Raw genomic sequence first — 14,726 nt, 5'->3', positions numbered from 1 at the left:
ATTTCTTCTTCTTTTTTTTTTTGGTTTTTTTGGTTTTTTAATTGGTAATTCTTAAGATGGAAGTATTCACCGCACCACAACTATTGTGGAGTGCTTGTTTTTTTTTTTTTTTTTTTTTTTTTTTTTAACTTACTTTTAAAAGCAATAAAATCTCATTATATATTTTATATAAAGAAAATATAAACTTTCACAGAAGAGGAAAGAAAAGAGCTTGAAGAAAGAAAAAAAAAATGGAATACAATTGAATCTGTTTTCAAAAAAGTGATGAGAAGAAGAGATTTAAGGTTTTAATAATGCAATGTTCAATCCTTTCCCAACTCATTACAGGTAATGAAAAATTAATTATTTTTCTCTCCATGTGCGTTTAACGAAAATTTCGGTTTTTTTTTTTTTTTTTTTTTAAGTTGTTGTTGTGTGCTTCGTTGTTTGTTCTTCTGGTGTTTGTGTGTTCTCTGTGTGTGTTCTTTGGTCAAAGCTTCAATTTTTTTTTTTTTTAATTGTTGGATTTTGAGACAGTGAACATAGCTGTGTTCTTTGTTCCGAGAAGAAACAACAATAATAACATTCACGCCTGTAAAGAGCTTATGATTAGTGTGTTTTTTTAGTACTATTATTAATTTCTCTGACAATAATTAGTGACAAAACATTTTTTTAATTCAATTCTTCTCTGCAAGAAAGAAAGAAACCTTCGGAAACTGAGCAAAGTTGCTTCTTTTGAGAGCCCTGCGTTTGAGAAAGCTTTGATTTTTTTTTTTTTTTTCTCTCTCTCTCTTTTGTTCTTGAATTTGCAAAAAACTGTCCTTTTTCGTGTACAGGTTTCTAGGGTTTTTGTTTTTATATAGTAGTAATCTATTGAAAAGATTCACGCAAAGCAATGTAGATGGTAAAATTCTTAATCATAAACAAACACTACGCATGCCTTTTTAATTATGTTTATATGAATGAATGCAACAAAAAGGCTCTAACTTTCTTTGTTTTCAACCATTGTTGTTGGCTAAGACGTTTTTTTTCTCTGTTGTTGTTGTAGCTCAGATATGAACTGGGCACTCAACAATCATCAAGAATTAGAAAACCCAGAAGAAGAAGAGCCACCAAGGATTGAAATTTCTGATTCCCAAGCACCGGAGGAATTGAAAAGCAGCGATTTTTATCAACTGGGTGGTGCTCTGAATTCGACTGACAAGCCGAGAAAAATCGATTTTTGGCGTTCTGGGTTGATGGGTTTTGCCAAGATGCAGCAGCAACAACAGCTTCAGCACTCGGTGGCGGTGAAGATGAATAATAGTAATAACGATCAAATGGGTAATAAAAAGGGGTCAACTTTCATACAAGAGCATCGAGCATTGCTACCTAAAGCTTTGATTCTGTGGATCATCATTGTTGGGTTTATAAGCCGTGGGATTTATCAGTGGATGGATGATGCTAACAAGATTAGAAGAGAAGAGGTTTTGGTTGGCATGTGTGATCAAAGAGCTAGAATGTTGCAGGATCAGTTTAGTGTTAGTGTTAATCATGTTCATGCTTTGGCTATTCTCGTCTCTACTTTTCATTACCACAAGAATCCATCTGCAATTGATCAGGTTAGTGTGTGAGTTTAGTAAAAAGCATAAAAGCTTTGGGGAAACTTTTTGGAGTTGGTAGATTCATAAATGCAAAGTTGACTTTTTCATTGGAACCAGAAGTCTTTGAATTTACTCTTTTAAGCTAGGTTATTGAGTAAATGAAGGTAAATTTTGTTTCTTTGTTTTGATTGTCAGAGGATACGGAAATTTATGGATCTTTAATACTCTGTGGTTTGTGGTGAAATTTTGCAGGAGACGTTTGCGGAATACACAGCAAGAACAGCATTTGAGAGACCGTTGCTAAGTGGGGTGGCTTACGCTGAAAAAGTTGAGAATTCTGAGAGGGAGATGTTTGAGAGGCAGCACGATTGGGTTATAAAGACAATGGACAGAGGAGAGCCTTCACCGGTTAGGGACGAGTATGCTCCTGTCATATTCTCTCAAGATAGTGTCTCTTACCTTGAGTCACTCGATATGATGTCAGGCGAGGTAATAAAAACACTTTCTGGTTTTGATATTTTAGTTCTGTATCCACCTACATGCTTAAATTTAGCTTTTTCTATGCAGGAGGATCGTGAGAACATTTTGCGAGCTAGAGAAACTGGAAAAGCTGTCTTGACAAGCCCTTTTAGATTGTTGGAAACTCACCATCTTGGAGTTGTGTTGACGTTCCCTGTCTACAAGTCTTCTCTTCCTGAAAACCCAACTGTCCAAGAGCGTATTGCAGCCACTGCAGGGTAAAGTTATAAGAAGCAAATTTTTTGAGATTGAAAGATTAGTTTTGCCTGTGATCAAGTAAAATGAAATTTAGAGATTTCAAGATTAGTTTATGTGTGTGATCATGTGAAGATTGATGCTTGAATTTGAAATGCAGGTACCTTGGTGGTGCGTTTGATGTGGAGTCTCTAGTCGAGAATTTACTTGGTCAGCTTGCTGGTAACCAAGCAATAGTTGTGCATGTGTATGATATCACCAATGCATCAGATCCACTTGTCATGTACGGCAATCAAGATGAAGAAGGCGACACATCTCTCTCTCATGAGAGTAAGCTTGATTTCGGAGACCCCTTCAGGAAACATAAGATGATATGCAGGTACCAAACATAAGATCTTTTAACTAAAATACTTTCTGATATCTAAAACCTGATTGATTTCTTGTTTGAACAATTTCGAGTGCAGGTACCACCAAAAGGCACCGATACCATTGAATGTTCTCACAACTGTGCCATTGTTCTTTGCGATTGGTTTCTTGGTGGGTTATATACTGTATGGTGCAGCTATGCACATAGTAAAAGTCGAAGACGATTTCCATGAAATGCAAGAGCTTAAAGTCCGAGCAGAAGCTGCTGATGTCGCTAAATCGCAGTTTCTTGCCACCGTGTCTCACGAGATCAGGACACCAATGAATGGCATTCTCGGTACTATATCTTCAAACAAGTTTCAGGACTGTTTCCCTTCATCTTTAGTTTCTCAAACTGACTCACAGATTCTTGTTTTTGTCATTTTTTCTTTCTGCAGGAATGCTTGCTATGCTGCTAGATACAGAACTTAGCTCAACACAGAGAGACTACGCTCAAACCGCTCAAGTATGTGGCAAAGCATTGATTGCGTTGATAAATGAAGTTCTTGATCGTGCCAAGATTGAAGCTGGAAAGCTGGAACTAGAATCTGTACCTTTCGATATCCGTTCAATACTAGATGATGTCCTTTCTCTTTTCTCTGAGGAGTCACGGAACAAAGGCATTGAGGTGAGTTTCAATTCCGAGGAATAAAGATACATCCCTTTGAAGTTGTTGCTGCTGATTTCTTGATTTCGAATTTGGCAGCTTGCGGTTTTCGTTTCAGACAGAGTACCGGAGATAGTCAAAGGAGATTCAGGGAGGTTCAGACAGATAATCATAAACCTTGTTGGAAACTCGGTTAAAGTTAGTTCTTTTATCCCATGTTTTCGTTTCTCATCGATATTGGATTCTTGTTTGATCAAGATGTTGTCTTTTTGATAGTTCACAGAGAAAGGACATATCTTTGTTAAAGTTCATCTTGCGGAACAATCTAAAGATGAAGCTGAACCAAAAACTGCATTGAATGGAGGAGTGTCAGAAGAAATGATCGTTGCCTCTAAACCGTCAAGTTACAACACATTGAGCGGTTACGAAGCTGCTGATGGTCGGAATAGTTGGGATTCATTCAAGCACTTGGTCTCCGAGGAGCAGTTGTTATCAGACTTTGACATTTCCAGCAATGTTAGGCTTATGGTTTCGATTGAAGACACAGGTATTGGAATCCCTTTAGCTGCGCAAGGCCGTGTTTTTATGCCGTTTATGCAAGCGGATAGTTCAACTTCAAGAAATTATGGAGGTACTGGGATTGGTTTGAGTATAAGCAAGTGCCTTGTTGAACTTATGCGCGGTCAGATAAGTTTCATAAGCCGACCTCACATTGGAAGCACGTTCTGGTTCACGGCTGTGTTAGAGAAATGCGATAAATGCAGTGCGGTTAACCATTTGAAGAAACCTAACGTTGAGCACTTGCCTTCTACTTTTAAAGGAATGAGAGCTTTAGTTGTTGATGCTAAGCCCGTTAGAGCTGCCGTGACTAAATACCATATGAAAAGACTTGGAATCAATGTCGATGTTGTGACAAGTCTCAAAACCGCTGTTGTTGCGGCTACTGCCTTTGGAAGAAACGGTTCTCCTCTCCCATCCGGGTAAAACATTGAAAGCTTAAATAATTACGTTTTCTTTTTGTTTCTGTTTGGTATAACAAAATTGGTAACAGATCAGTTTTTATATATGCCAACTACTAGAATAACTCGTTTTTTGCCTTTCACAGGACAACAAAACCGCAACTGGATATGATCTTAGTAGAGAAAGATTCATGGATTTCAACTGAAGATATAGACTCAGAGATGCGTGTATTGAATTCAAGAAGTAATGGAAACGTTCAACACAAGTCACCAAAACTAGCTCTATTCGCAACAAACATTACAAATTCAGAATTCGACAGAGCTAAAGCAGCAGGGTTTGCAGATACGGTAATAATGAAACCGTTAAGAGCAAGCATGATCGGCGCGTGTCTTCAACAAGTTCTCGAGCTGAGAAAGACGAGACAACAACATCCTGAGGGATCATCTCCGGCAACACTCAAAAGCTTGCTTACAGGGAAAAAGATTCTTGTGGTTGATGATAATATAGTAAACCGGAGAGTAGCTGCAGGAGCTCTCAAGAAATTTGGAGCTGAGGTAGTTTGTGCAGAGAGTGGTCAAGTTGCTTTGGGTTTGCTTCAGATTCCACACAGTTTTGATGCTTGCTTCATGGATATTCAAATGCCACAGATGGACGGGTAACTAACTATAACCGTATTTAGTTTGCCGCCTAAATTATAACGTTAATTTAGTTTGATTTGGATTTTGGTTGTTATCTTTTTTGTTTTGGTTATCAGATTTGAAGCAACTCGGCAGATAAGGATGATGGAGAAGGAAGCAAAAGAGAAGACGAAGCTCGAGTGGCATTTACCGATTCTGGCGATGACCGCGGATGTGATTCATGCAACCTACGAAGAATGTCTGAAGAGTGGGATGGATGGTTATGTCTCAAAACCTTTTGAAGAAGAGAATCTTTATAAATCCGTTGCCAAATCATTCAAACCTAATCCAATCTCAGATTCTTCTTCTTCATAATCCAAATCTTCCGGCGAGTCTTTTTTTTTTTGTCTCTCTGGAGCCGGAGAATGGACTTATTCTGCTGATTGATTGGGATATATATGCATTTTGGTTGCTGTACATATAGGTTCACAGTCCAGAGATTTTGTAAGGTGTTTTCTTCTTCTTTTTCTAAGTAATGTAGCTTGGTATGGCAAGTAAGTATGTTGTTTAATGACAACTTTTCGACGGTTCAGTGTTGATCTTAGCCTAAGTATTAATTCCACAGGAATGGGTCTGTATGTTAAGGATACAACCTCTTCAATCATCACTATCAAGGATACGACATCTTCAGTCATTACCACTGCAATATATTCTTTCCTTCTCTCATTATTTTCTATACTTACTTAACCTAGGGTCTCTCTCTCGAGTTCTGTATATATATGCTCATGTAATCACTCTTGTAGATATACAATACAACATCTTACATGGTATCAGAGCTAATCGATACCCTATTTTTTTCTCTTCTCTCGCAGTCGCCTTCTCCTCTGTTCTTTGATCTTAGATCTCTGATCATGTCTCTTCTCCTCTTGTTCCACCCCTTTCTTTTCTTCATTTCTTCATGGCTGCCACTGCTGAAGTTGTTGACACAACACAAGGTGTTCTCAACATCAACATGATGAATATCACCAAGCTCTCCTCTACAAATTACATGACTTGGAGCCTCCAGGTTCATTCTCTTCTCGACGGGTATGATCTTGCTGGGTTCGTTGACGGCTCCTCTGTCCCACCGGATCAGATGCTCACTGCTACCAATCCGCCAACACCAAATCCAGAGTATGCGAAGTGGAGAAGACAAGACAAGCTCATATACAGCGGTCTCCTTGGTACTCTCTCTCCCGCTCTGCAACCGCTGGTCTCCAAGACCAAATCTGCTGCTGAAATGTGGAAACCCATCTCCACCACCTATGCCAATCCAAGCTGGGGACACATCCAGCAAATCCGACTACAACTCAAGCAAGCCTTCAAAGGAGACAAAACCGTTGACGATTACATGCAGTCCCTCACAACAAGGTTTGATCAACTGACTCTTCTTGGTAAGCCCCTTGCTCTCGAAGAACAACTTGAGTTTATCTTTGGTGGTCTCCCTGAAGATTACAAATCTATCATCGATCAAGTGGAAGGCCGTGAGACACCACCATCCATCCTTAAAGTTCATGAAAAGCTCATCAATAAGGAAGCAAAACTCCTGGTCATGGCTCTCTCCAACACGACCTCCGGTCCAACCTCTGCTCATGTTGCTACTACTTGCTCACATAACTCCGGAAAACCATTCTCTCGTCCAAATCAGCCCTGGAACAACAACAAACAACATTCACGACAAGAAAACCGCATGACAAGAGGATACCAAGGCAAGTGCCAAATATGCGGATTGTTTGGTCATAGTGCCAAACGCTGCTCACGGCTCCAACAACCCAATCAATATGGGTCTGTTGAATTTTTCACTGCTTACTTTTAGGTGAAGGATCTGATCTCGGGGGTCCCGTTACTCCAAGGGAGAACTAGAGGGGAGCTTTACGAGTGGCCGGTTTCTCCTTCCGTCATCAAATCCTTCTTTGCATCACCATCATCCTCCAACCCATCATTAAGAGACTGGCACTCTCGCTTAGGCCACCCATCAATTCTATTCTCAAAACAGTTGTTTCAACTTTCTCTCTTCCTTATCTACAATGAGATGCACAAACCATGTTGTGCACTGATTGTGCTATCAATAAAAGCCACAAGCTACCTTTTTCTCAAACCTCCATTGTCTCTAATCAACCACTTGAAATTATATTTTCTGATGTCTGGACCTCTCCCATCCTCTCCATTGAAAATTTTAAATATTACCTTGTCCTCGTTGATCATTATACCCGCTATACCTGGATCTATCTGCTCAAGACAAAGTCTAAAGTTTGTGACACATTTATCACCTTCAAAGTGCTTGTTGAAAATCACTTCAGCAAACGGATTGGCACTCTCTACACTGATAATGGTGGAGAATTCATTGCTCTTAAATCATTTCTATCCAGTGCTGGCATTACGCATCTCACCACTCGGCCTCACACTCCAGAACACAAAGGAAACATCACCACATCGTTGAAACGGGTCTGTCTCTTCTCACACACGCAGGAATGCCAAACTCGTATTGGACTTATGCATTTGCTGCTGCCGTCTATCTCATCAACCGCCTCCCTACACCGGTACTCAACATGGAGACTCCATTGAAGAAACTGTTTGATAAGGTCCCAAATTACACTAAACTTCGAGTATTTGGGTGCCTCTGCTTTCCGAGGCTGCGACCTTGCACCAAGCACAAACTGGAAAACCGCTCTACATCGTGTGTCTTCTTGGGTTATTCGCTAACAGAAAGCGCGTATATATGCCTCCAACCTGCTTCTGGCCGAATATATGTGTCTCGACATGTTCGCTTTGATGAACGGAGCTTCCCATTTTTGTCTCCGGTTTCTCCTCCTCCAATCAACGCCACCGCCGAATCCCCTTCATCCTCATTCGTGAATCCTGTTGCGGTACTTATACCTTCACCCAGCATAATCAATCTCGTGCCACACCCAACCCCGCCTTCCACTGTCCCACAACCACCTCCGCCACCAGCAACACTCGCGTCTCAGCCGACTTCGCCACTCGTATCACCACCTCCCTCCGGACCCTTGAGCTCCGATCTTCCCCCGACAGTGACCATGGAGAATGAAGACTTGGATCGTGGTAGAGTTCCAGAAGCTGGACCTTCTCAACCAAACGAAACCCAACAACCGGCCCAACTAAAACAATATACTAGAAGACACCCAACATCTAAGGCCCAACAACCTCCATCAAAGCCCACATCGCAATCCCAAACACTAAACCCAAATCCACAACCACAAACACTAAACCCAAATCCACAACCACAACTACTAAACCCAAATTCACAACGTTCACAAAATCGACCCAATCCTCCACCTCGTCAGAACACTAATGCCGACAATCAACATCCAATGCAAACTCGTCGGAAAAACAATATCACGAAACCTAAAGCAAAATTAAATCTCTCCGTAGCCCTGTCCAAACACATCCCACCTGAACCTACCACCGTGAACCAGACACTAAAAGACCGCCGATGGCAAGGAGCCATGTCCACCGAGATAAATGCATTTGCTCAAAATCAAACCTTAGACCTTGTCCCACGACAGCCTCATTTTAATGTGGTTGGTTCAAAATGGTTGTTTAAGAATAAGTTTTTGTCTAATGGCTCTCTTTGCAGGTGTAAGGCCAGGCTAGTAGCAAAGGGATACTCGCAACAACTTGGTCGTGATTATACTGAGACCTTCAGTCCAGTGATTAAGTCAACCACCATCAGACTTGTCATTGACGTTGCGGTTGCTAGAGCTTGGCCAATCAAGCAGCTTGACGTAAACAATGCTTTTCTTCAAGGTACACTCGATGAGGAAGTTTATATGGAGCAACCTCCTGGCTTCGTCAATTCTGATTTCCCAGATCATGTATGTCGACTCCGCAAAGCCATATATGGGTTAAAACAGGCACCTCGGGCCTGGTATACTGAGCTAAAGCATTATTTGATCATTATTGGTTTTGTGAACTCCTTGGCGGATACATCTCTGTTTGTGCTTCAAAATGGCAAAAACTATCTTTATCTCCTTGTCTATGTCGATGACATACTTGTCACAGGTAGCAATGAAGTTGACATCAGTCGCATCCTCACCCTACTGACTGATCGTTTCTCTGTTAAGGGCCTTGAAGACCTCAACTACTTCCTTGGCCTTGAAGTACATCGAACACCAAAAGGGCTCCACCTCTCTCAACGTAAATACATTGTTGATCTGCTCCATCAGTACAACATGACCGATGCAAATGCAGTATCTACACCGATGGCCTCTTCTCCGAAGCTCACCCTCACCACGGGCATCACACTATCTGATCCGACATCTTATCGTAAACTGGTTGGGAGTCTTTAATATCTGGCATTCACCCGTCTTGACATTGCGTATGCAGTCAACCGCCTCTCTCAATTTATGCACTGGCCTACAAATTTTCATTGGCAGGCGGTCAAACGGATTCTTCGCTATCTCGCCGACACACCAACACACGACATTTACTTCTCGGCTACGTCTCCTCTTTCATTACATGCGTATTCTGATGCTGATTGGGCTGGAGACTCTCATGATTATGTCTCCACCAATGCGTATATTGTCTACCTTGGACGCAACCCCATCTCATGGTCTGCCAAGAAGCAGAATAGTGTGGCCAGATCATCGACCGAGGCAGAATACAGGGCAGTGGCTAATACAACATCTGAGTTATGGTGGATATGTAGTCTCCTCACTGAACTTGGTTTACATAGCCCAGTCCCACCAATTATCTATTGCGACAATGTTGGAGCTACATTTCTTTGTGCCAATCCTGTCTTTCACTCTCGTATGAAGCACATTGCTATCGACTATCATTTTGTTAGAGGACATGTCCAAAATGGCATACTTCATGTGGCTCACGTACACACAACCGACCAGCTTGCTGATGCCTTAACAAAGTCACTATCTCGCCAACAGTTTCTTGAACTACGGTCCAAGATAGGAGTGACATCAGCCCCTCCATCTTGAGGGGGGATGTTAAGGATACGACATCTTCAATCATCACTATCAAGGATACGACATCTTCAGTCATTACCACTGCAATATATTCTTTCCTTCTCTCATTACTTTCTATACTTACTTAACCTAGGGTCTCTCTCTCGAGTTCTGTATATATATGTTCATGTAATCACTCTTGTATATATACAATACAACATCTTACATTGTATTGTATCGGATTTGGTATGTCGTTTAAACATCAGTTTCGTGTAATTTTATAACATTAACCTGAGACTAGACGATTTCAGTTCACCTTTGAGGTCGTTTAACAAACCAAATTGCACTCAAGAAACCTCACATAATCTCGATGGAACGACGAACAGACAAAGAGATCGAGGACTCTCTTGATAGCAACCTGAATCTCATTGCTAATATACTCACTCCCACTTGTAACTGACTTAGTCGACATCGCATGGCATCTCTAACCGCCTTTAAGATATTGCAACTGCCACTTCATTAGTTCTCTGAGTCTCTTGACTTGAGCTTCTTTCAAACCGACGAAACAGAACAAATGCTTAAAAGTTTTACTCAACTTCTGGTACTCCGATCTCATTAAACCGAGTGAGATAACCAAAGACAATCAAAGTCTTCAATTCAACACATCTAAAGGAGATAAACCGGAAATGTCGATTCAATCTTTATTGAATTTAACCGGAAATTTTGGAAGAATCTCGATTGTAATTTGTACCCATGAGAGCACATCAAGTGATTTGGACAAGCATGTGGGGATCCGACCATTACAAATCCACATTAGTCTGTTTTTGTTGTTGTTGTTTTTGTGTGATAAAAGACTAATCGTCTATAACCAATTGAGCGATAAGGATGTGAAGAAGTAGTAGGGACTTGTCCAAGTGCAGCATAATCAAAAAATATCTGATTATACATATTTATTTGAGAATTTCAGATGATTGAATTGAAATGAGAAAAAAGAAGTGAAGAAATAAATGTGGTTGATGTGTGACCGCAGCAGCAGCGAACACAATGTGGAGTGGACTAGTTGTTGTTGTCACGTAATATCTTGTTTGTTGATACCTTAAACAATAGAAGTGTTCGACCTACATTTCGTGCCAGTTTAAATTATGGTTGTTGCGTATGTACATACTATAATACACACTCATCTTAGCTACTTTCATCTACTACTAGTATTTATAAATGTCGTATTGTATTTGTATTTTTAAAAAAATATTATTTAGTGAATTACGAAACAGACATTCAATACCATAAGAAAAGAATAGTTCTAGATTAGTGTGAAAACTGGTAAGTAAAGTAAATAAATTAATAACTCCGAACCTAACGAACATTAATAATGAAAAAAGTAAACGGCGTTAAAAGACAAAAAAAAAAAAGACAAAAAAATAGTAAACGGCGTCAGAACAACCGTTAAAAAATCAGCCGAATCGAAGAGAATGTGTGGCTAATAGGCTCCGGATATCACGGCGTCTGTCTCTAACAGTTAAAAACTTTTTTGTCGGGACTGCAAATTCGCATTTATCTTATCTTGTTGGTGTTGGTCAAATTACAAGATTAAAGAGTAAAGACCATGCATAAATCACTCTTTTAATTATTTTAATTTTAATTCCCTTATTCAAAACCATTATCATTTACTCACGAAATCGTGACTCTCATGAGTAGTCAAGAAACACTAATTAAAAATAAAAACGCTGTATCTATATCTTAAACTGTCATTAGCACGTTACGATGACCTCTAAATAATTTAGATTACCTCACCACCACCGTCACCGTATTAAATGCTATTTTTATGTATATACAGATAAGTTTCACGCATTGTAGAGTAGTAGGAGTATGTCACACAATGTTCATAAGAAAGGAATAATAGTATATATTTCTTTTATAGAAAGCAAATGGAAATAATGTGAAGAAAAATCCAAGATCTATTACAAGAATTATTATTATTATTATTTTTTTTTTTGAGGAAAGACAAATCGATATTATTAGCAGTTAGCCGATAAATGCCGAAATAGACTCAATTATACATGTAAGAAAAAAAAAAAAAAATCAAACACCATATCCTTTTCTTATCTTCAGTAGATTTTTTTAAATCTTCTTACCAATTTTGACACAATCAATTGTTAATATATTTACCTAAAATAGAATATTGCAAAATATTGTCAGATCTTAACGACTGTTAACATTATAAACATAGTAGATAATCTCATTTTCTTAGCCGTGTATGTAAAGTTATAATTATAATAAACATAGTGATAATCTCATTTTCTTTGATTTCTCTACTAATAGTCTTTTACCACTTAATTATGCAGTCTTAGCCAGCTGTATACTACTCTCTCTCTCTCTCTGTCTCACACAACACTCAAGAGAAGGGCAAAACTTAAATTCTGCTTTTATAATAAATATGGTTCATCCATTTTTTTTTATAATTTAGTTTTCTCAAGAAGAAGGAATAAATATTTTTGTATTTACTTTTGAATGAGCAAAAACAAAAGGTTATGCTTTTATGATCCTTTCTTCTTCTTCTTCTTCTTTAACTTACTTTACATATATATATTTTTTTTAGTTTATCTGTATTCTCTTCTATCTTCCTCGATCTCCGCCGATTCCATCGTCTTAATTTTGTCTTTCCCTTTCTCTTCTGTTACCCAACAACAACAAAAAAAAAAAAAGCAAACCTTTTCTTCTTCTTCTTCTTCTTCCTCAATGCCTCCTTAAAACCCTAGATCAAAATTCTTAAAGGCGGCTGCTTTAAGCTCAAGTTTTGATTATTTTTTTTTCTCACTGAAAAGATGATGACTTCTCATCTGGGTATCCTCTGTTTCTTCATATCTTTACTGGGTTTTCTCAATTTCTCAGTTTCTCAGAATGGTGTCGATGATTCGACTATGCAAGCACTCAAATCGAGTCTGAATCTCACATCAGACGTCGATTGGTCTAACCCTAACCCTTGTAAATGGGTTTCTGTTGAATGCGATGGGAGTAACCGTGTCACTAAGATTCAGCTTAAACAAAAAGGCATCCTTGGTACTCTTCCTCCTGATCTTCAGAACCTCTCTGAATTGGTTATTCTCGAGCTCTTCCTCAATCGAATCTCTGGTCCCATTCCTGATCTCTCCGGTCTCTCTCGTTTACAGACGCTTAACCTACACGACAATCTCTTTACTTCCGTTCCTAAGAACCTCTTCGCCGGTATGAACTCTCTTCAAGAAGTGTATCTCGAGAACAATCCCTTGTTGGATCCTTGGCAAATTCCGGATACCATTAAAGAAGCTACATCTCTCCAGAATCTTACACTCTCCAACTGCAGCATTTTTGGGGAGATCCCAGATTTCTTCGGTTCTCGGTCACTTCCAAGCTTGACGAATCTTAAATTGTCTCAGAACCGTTTACAGGGAGGGTTACCGCTGAGTTTTGCTGGTACTTCGCTTCAGTCTCTGTTCTTGAATGGTCAAATGAGTGATTCGAAGCTTAACGGATCCATCTCGATATTGAGTAACATGACTTCGCTCGTTGAGGTTTCTCTTCAAGGAAATGACTTCTCAGGTCCAATTCCTGATCTCTCTGGTTTACTATCTCTCCGTTCGTTTAATGTTAGAGAGAATCAGCTTACTGGTGTTGTTCCTCAGTCTTTGGTTCGTATGAATACGCTTGTTAGTGTGAATTTAACCAATAACTTGTTTCAAGGACCTACTCCGTTATTTGGCAAATCCGTTGGTGTTGATATATTCAACAAGACGAATAGTTTTTGTACTGATGCACCTGGTGTTCAGTGTGATCATCGTGTCGAGATTTTGCTCTCTGTAGCTGAATCATTTGGATATCCAGTGAAGCTTGCCGATAGTTGGAAAGGAAACGATCCGTGTGTTAATTGGGTTGGGATTACTTGTTCTGGAAGTAACATTACGGTGGTTAATCTTAGGAAACAGGAACTATCTGGTACAATTTCTCCGAGTTTAGCCAATCTTACTTCATTGGAGACCATCAATCTTTCTGATAATGATCTCTCCGGGCCTATACCAGCTGAGCTTACAACGTTGCCTAAGCTTAGGACACTTGATGTGTCTAACAACGATATCTATGGAAAACCGCCAACGTTTAGGGAGACTGTGAATCTGGTGATTGAAGGGAATGCTAACATCGGCAAGGATGGACCTAGCAGACCGAGTGGTTCTTCTGGAGCTTCACCAGGAGGTAATAAACCTTCAGGAGGAAGTGGTGGCAGTGAAGCTTCTAAGAAATCAAGCAATGTCAAGATTATTGTTCCTGTGGTCGGTGGAGTTGTTGGTGCATTGTGTCTGGTTGGGCTCGGCGTGTGTCTCTACGCGAAGAAAAGGAAGCGACCCGCTAGAGTTCAGAGTCCAACCAGCAACATGGTGATTCATCCGCATCATTCGGGTGACAACGATGACATTAAACTCACTGTTGCAGCTTCTAGTCTTAACAGCGGCGGAGGAAGTGATAGCTACAGTCACAGTGGAAGTGGGGGGAGTGATATTCACGTTGTGGAAGCTGGGAACTTGGTTATATCGATACAGGTTTTGAGGAATGTGACGAATAACTTCAGCGAAGAGAATATTCTTGGGAGAGGTGGTTTTGGGACAGTTTACAAAGGTGAACTCCACGATGGAACAAAAATAGCTGTAAAAAGAATGGAGTCTTCGGTTGTGAGTGACAAGGGACTTGCTGAGTTTAAATCTGAGATCACTGTTCTGACTAAAATGCGTCATCGTCATCTCGTTGCGCTTCTCGGGTACTGCCTTGATGGGAATGAGAGGCTTCTTGTCTATGAATACATGCCGCAGGGGACACTGAGTGAGCATTTGTTTCATTGGAAAGAGCAAGGGCTAAAACCTCTAGACTGGACTAGACG

At 39.9% G+C, this 14,726-nt stretch overlaps 2 protein-coding genes across 6 annotated transcripts in view; both read left to right on the top strand.

Moving 5' to 3' along the window:
- LOC104789945 (histidine kinase 4) lies at window positions 140-5,559 on the top strand. 3 transcript variants are annotated; one of them, XM_010515609.2, is made up of 11 exons: window positions 140-327; window positions 1,033-1,580; window positions 1,815-2,051; window positions 2,130-2,299; window positions 2,437-2,655; window positions 2,741-2,979; window positions 3,080-3,309; window positions 3,388-3,486; window positions 3,565-4,268; window positions 4,394-4,903; window positions 5,003-5,559. In XM_010515609.2, exons 1-11 carry the CDS (start codon window positions 294-296, stop codon window positions 5,238-5,240), a joined length of 3,228 nt encoding a protein of 1,075 aa, XP_010513911.1. In that variant the 5' UTR covers window positions 140-293; the 3' UTR covers window positions 5,241-5,559. The 3 variants fall into 3 exon arrangements, with proteins under 3 accessions (XP_010513911.1, XP_010513912.1, XP_010513913.1); XM_010515610.2 differs by having other exon boundaries at window positions 1,028-1,580; XM_010515611.2 differs by lacking the exon at window positions 140-327 and adding an exon at window positions 493-883.
- Window positions 12,349-14,726, top strand: part of LOC104789943 (receptor-like kinase TMK3) — a 4,471-nt gene continuing 2,093 nt past the window's right edge. The window contains exon 1 of one of the 3 annotated variants that reach the window (XM_019246583.1): window positions 12,349-14,023. In XM_019246583.1, the coding sequence (XP_019102128.1) occupies window positions 12,646-14,023 (1,378 nt within the window). In that variant the 5' untranslated portion in view covers window positions 12,349-12,645. Of the gene's footprint in view, window positions 14,075-14,726 lie in introns of all 3 variants that reach the window. The other 2 variants (XM_019246584.1, XM_010515608.1) reach the window with 2 other exon arrangements.

This window comes from Camelina sativa, chromosome 6 (genome assembly GCF_000633955.1).
Source record: "Camelina sativa cultivar DH55 chromosome 6, Cs, whole genome shotgun sequence".
In the NCBI taxonomy this organism is placed as follows: Eukaryota; Viridiplantae; Streptophyta; class Magnoliopsida; order Brassicales; family Brassicaceae; genus Camelina; species Camelina sativa.
This window is presented reverse-complemented; position numbering and strand designations above follow the sequence as displayed.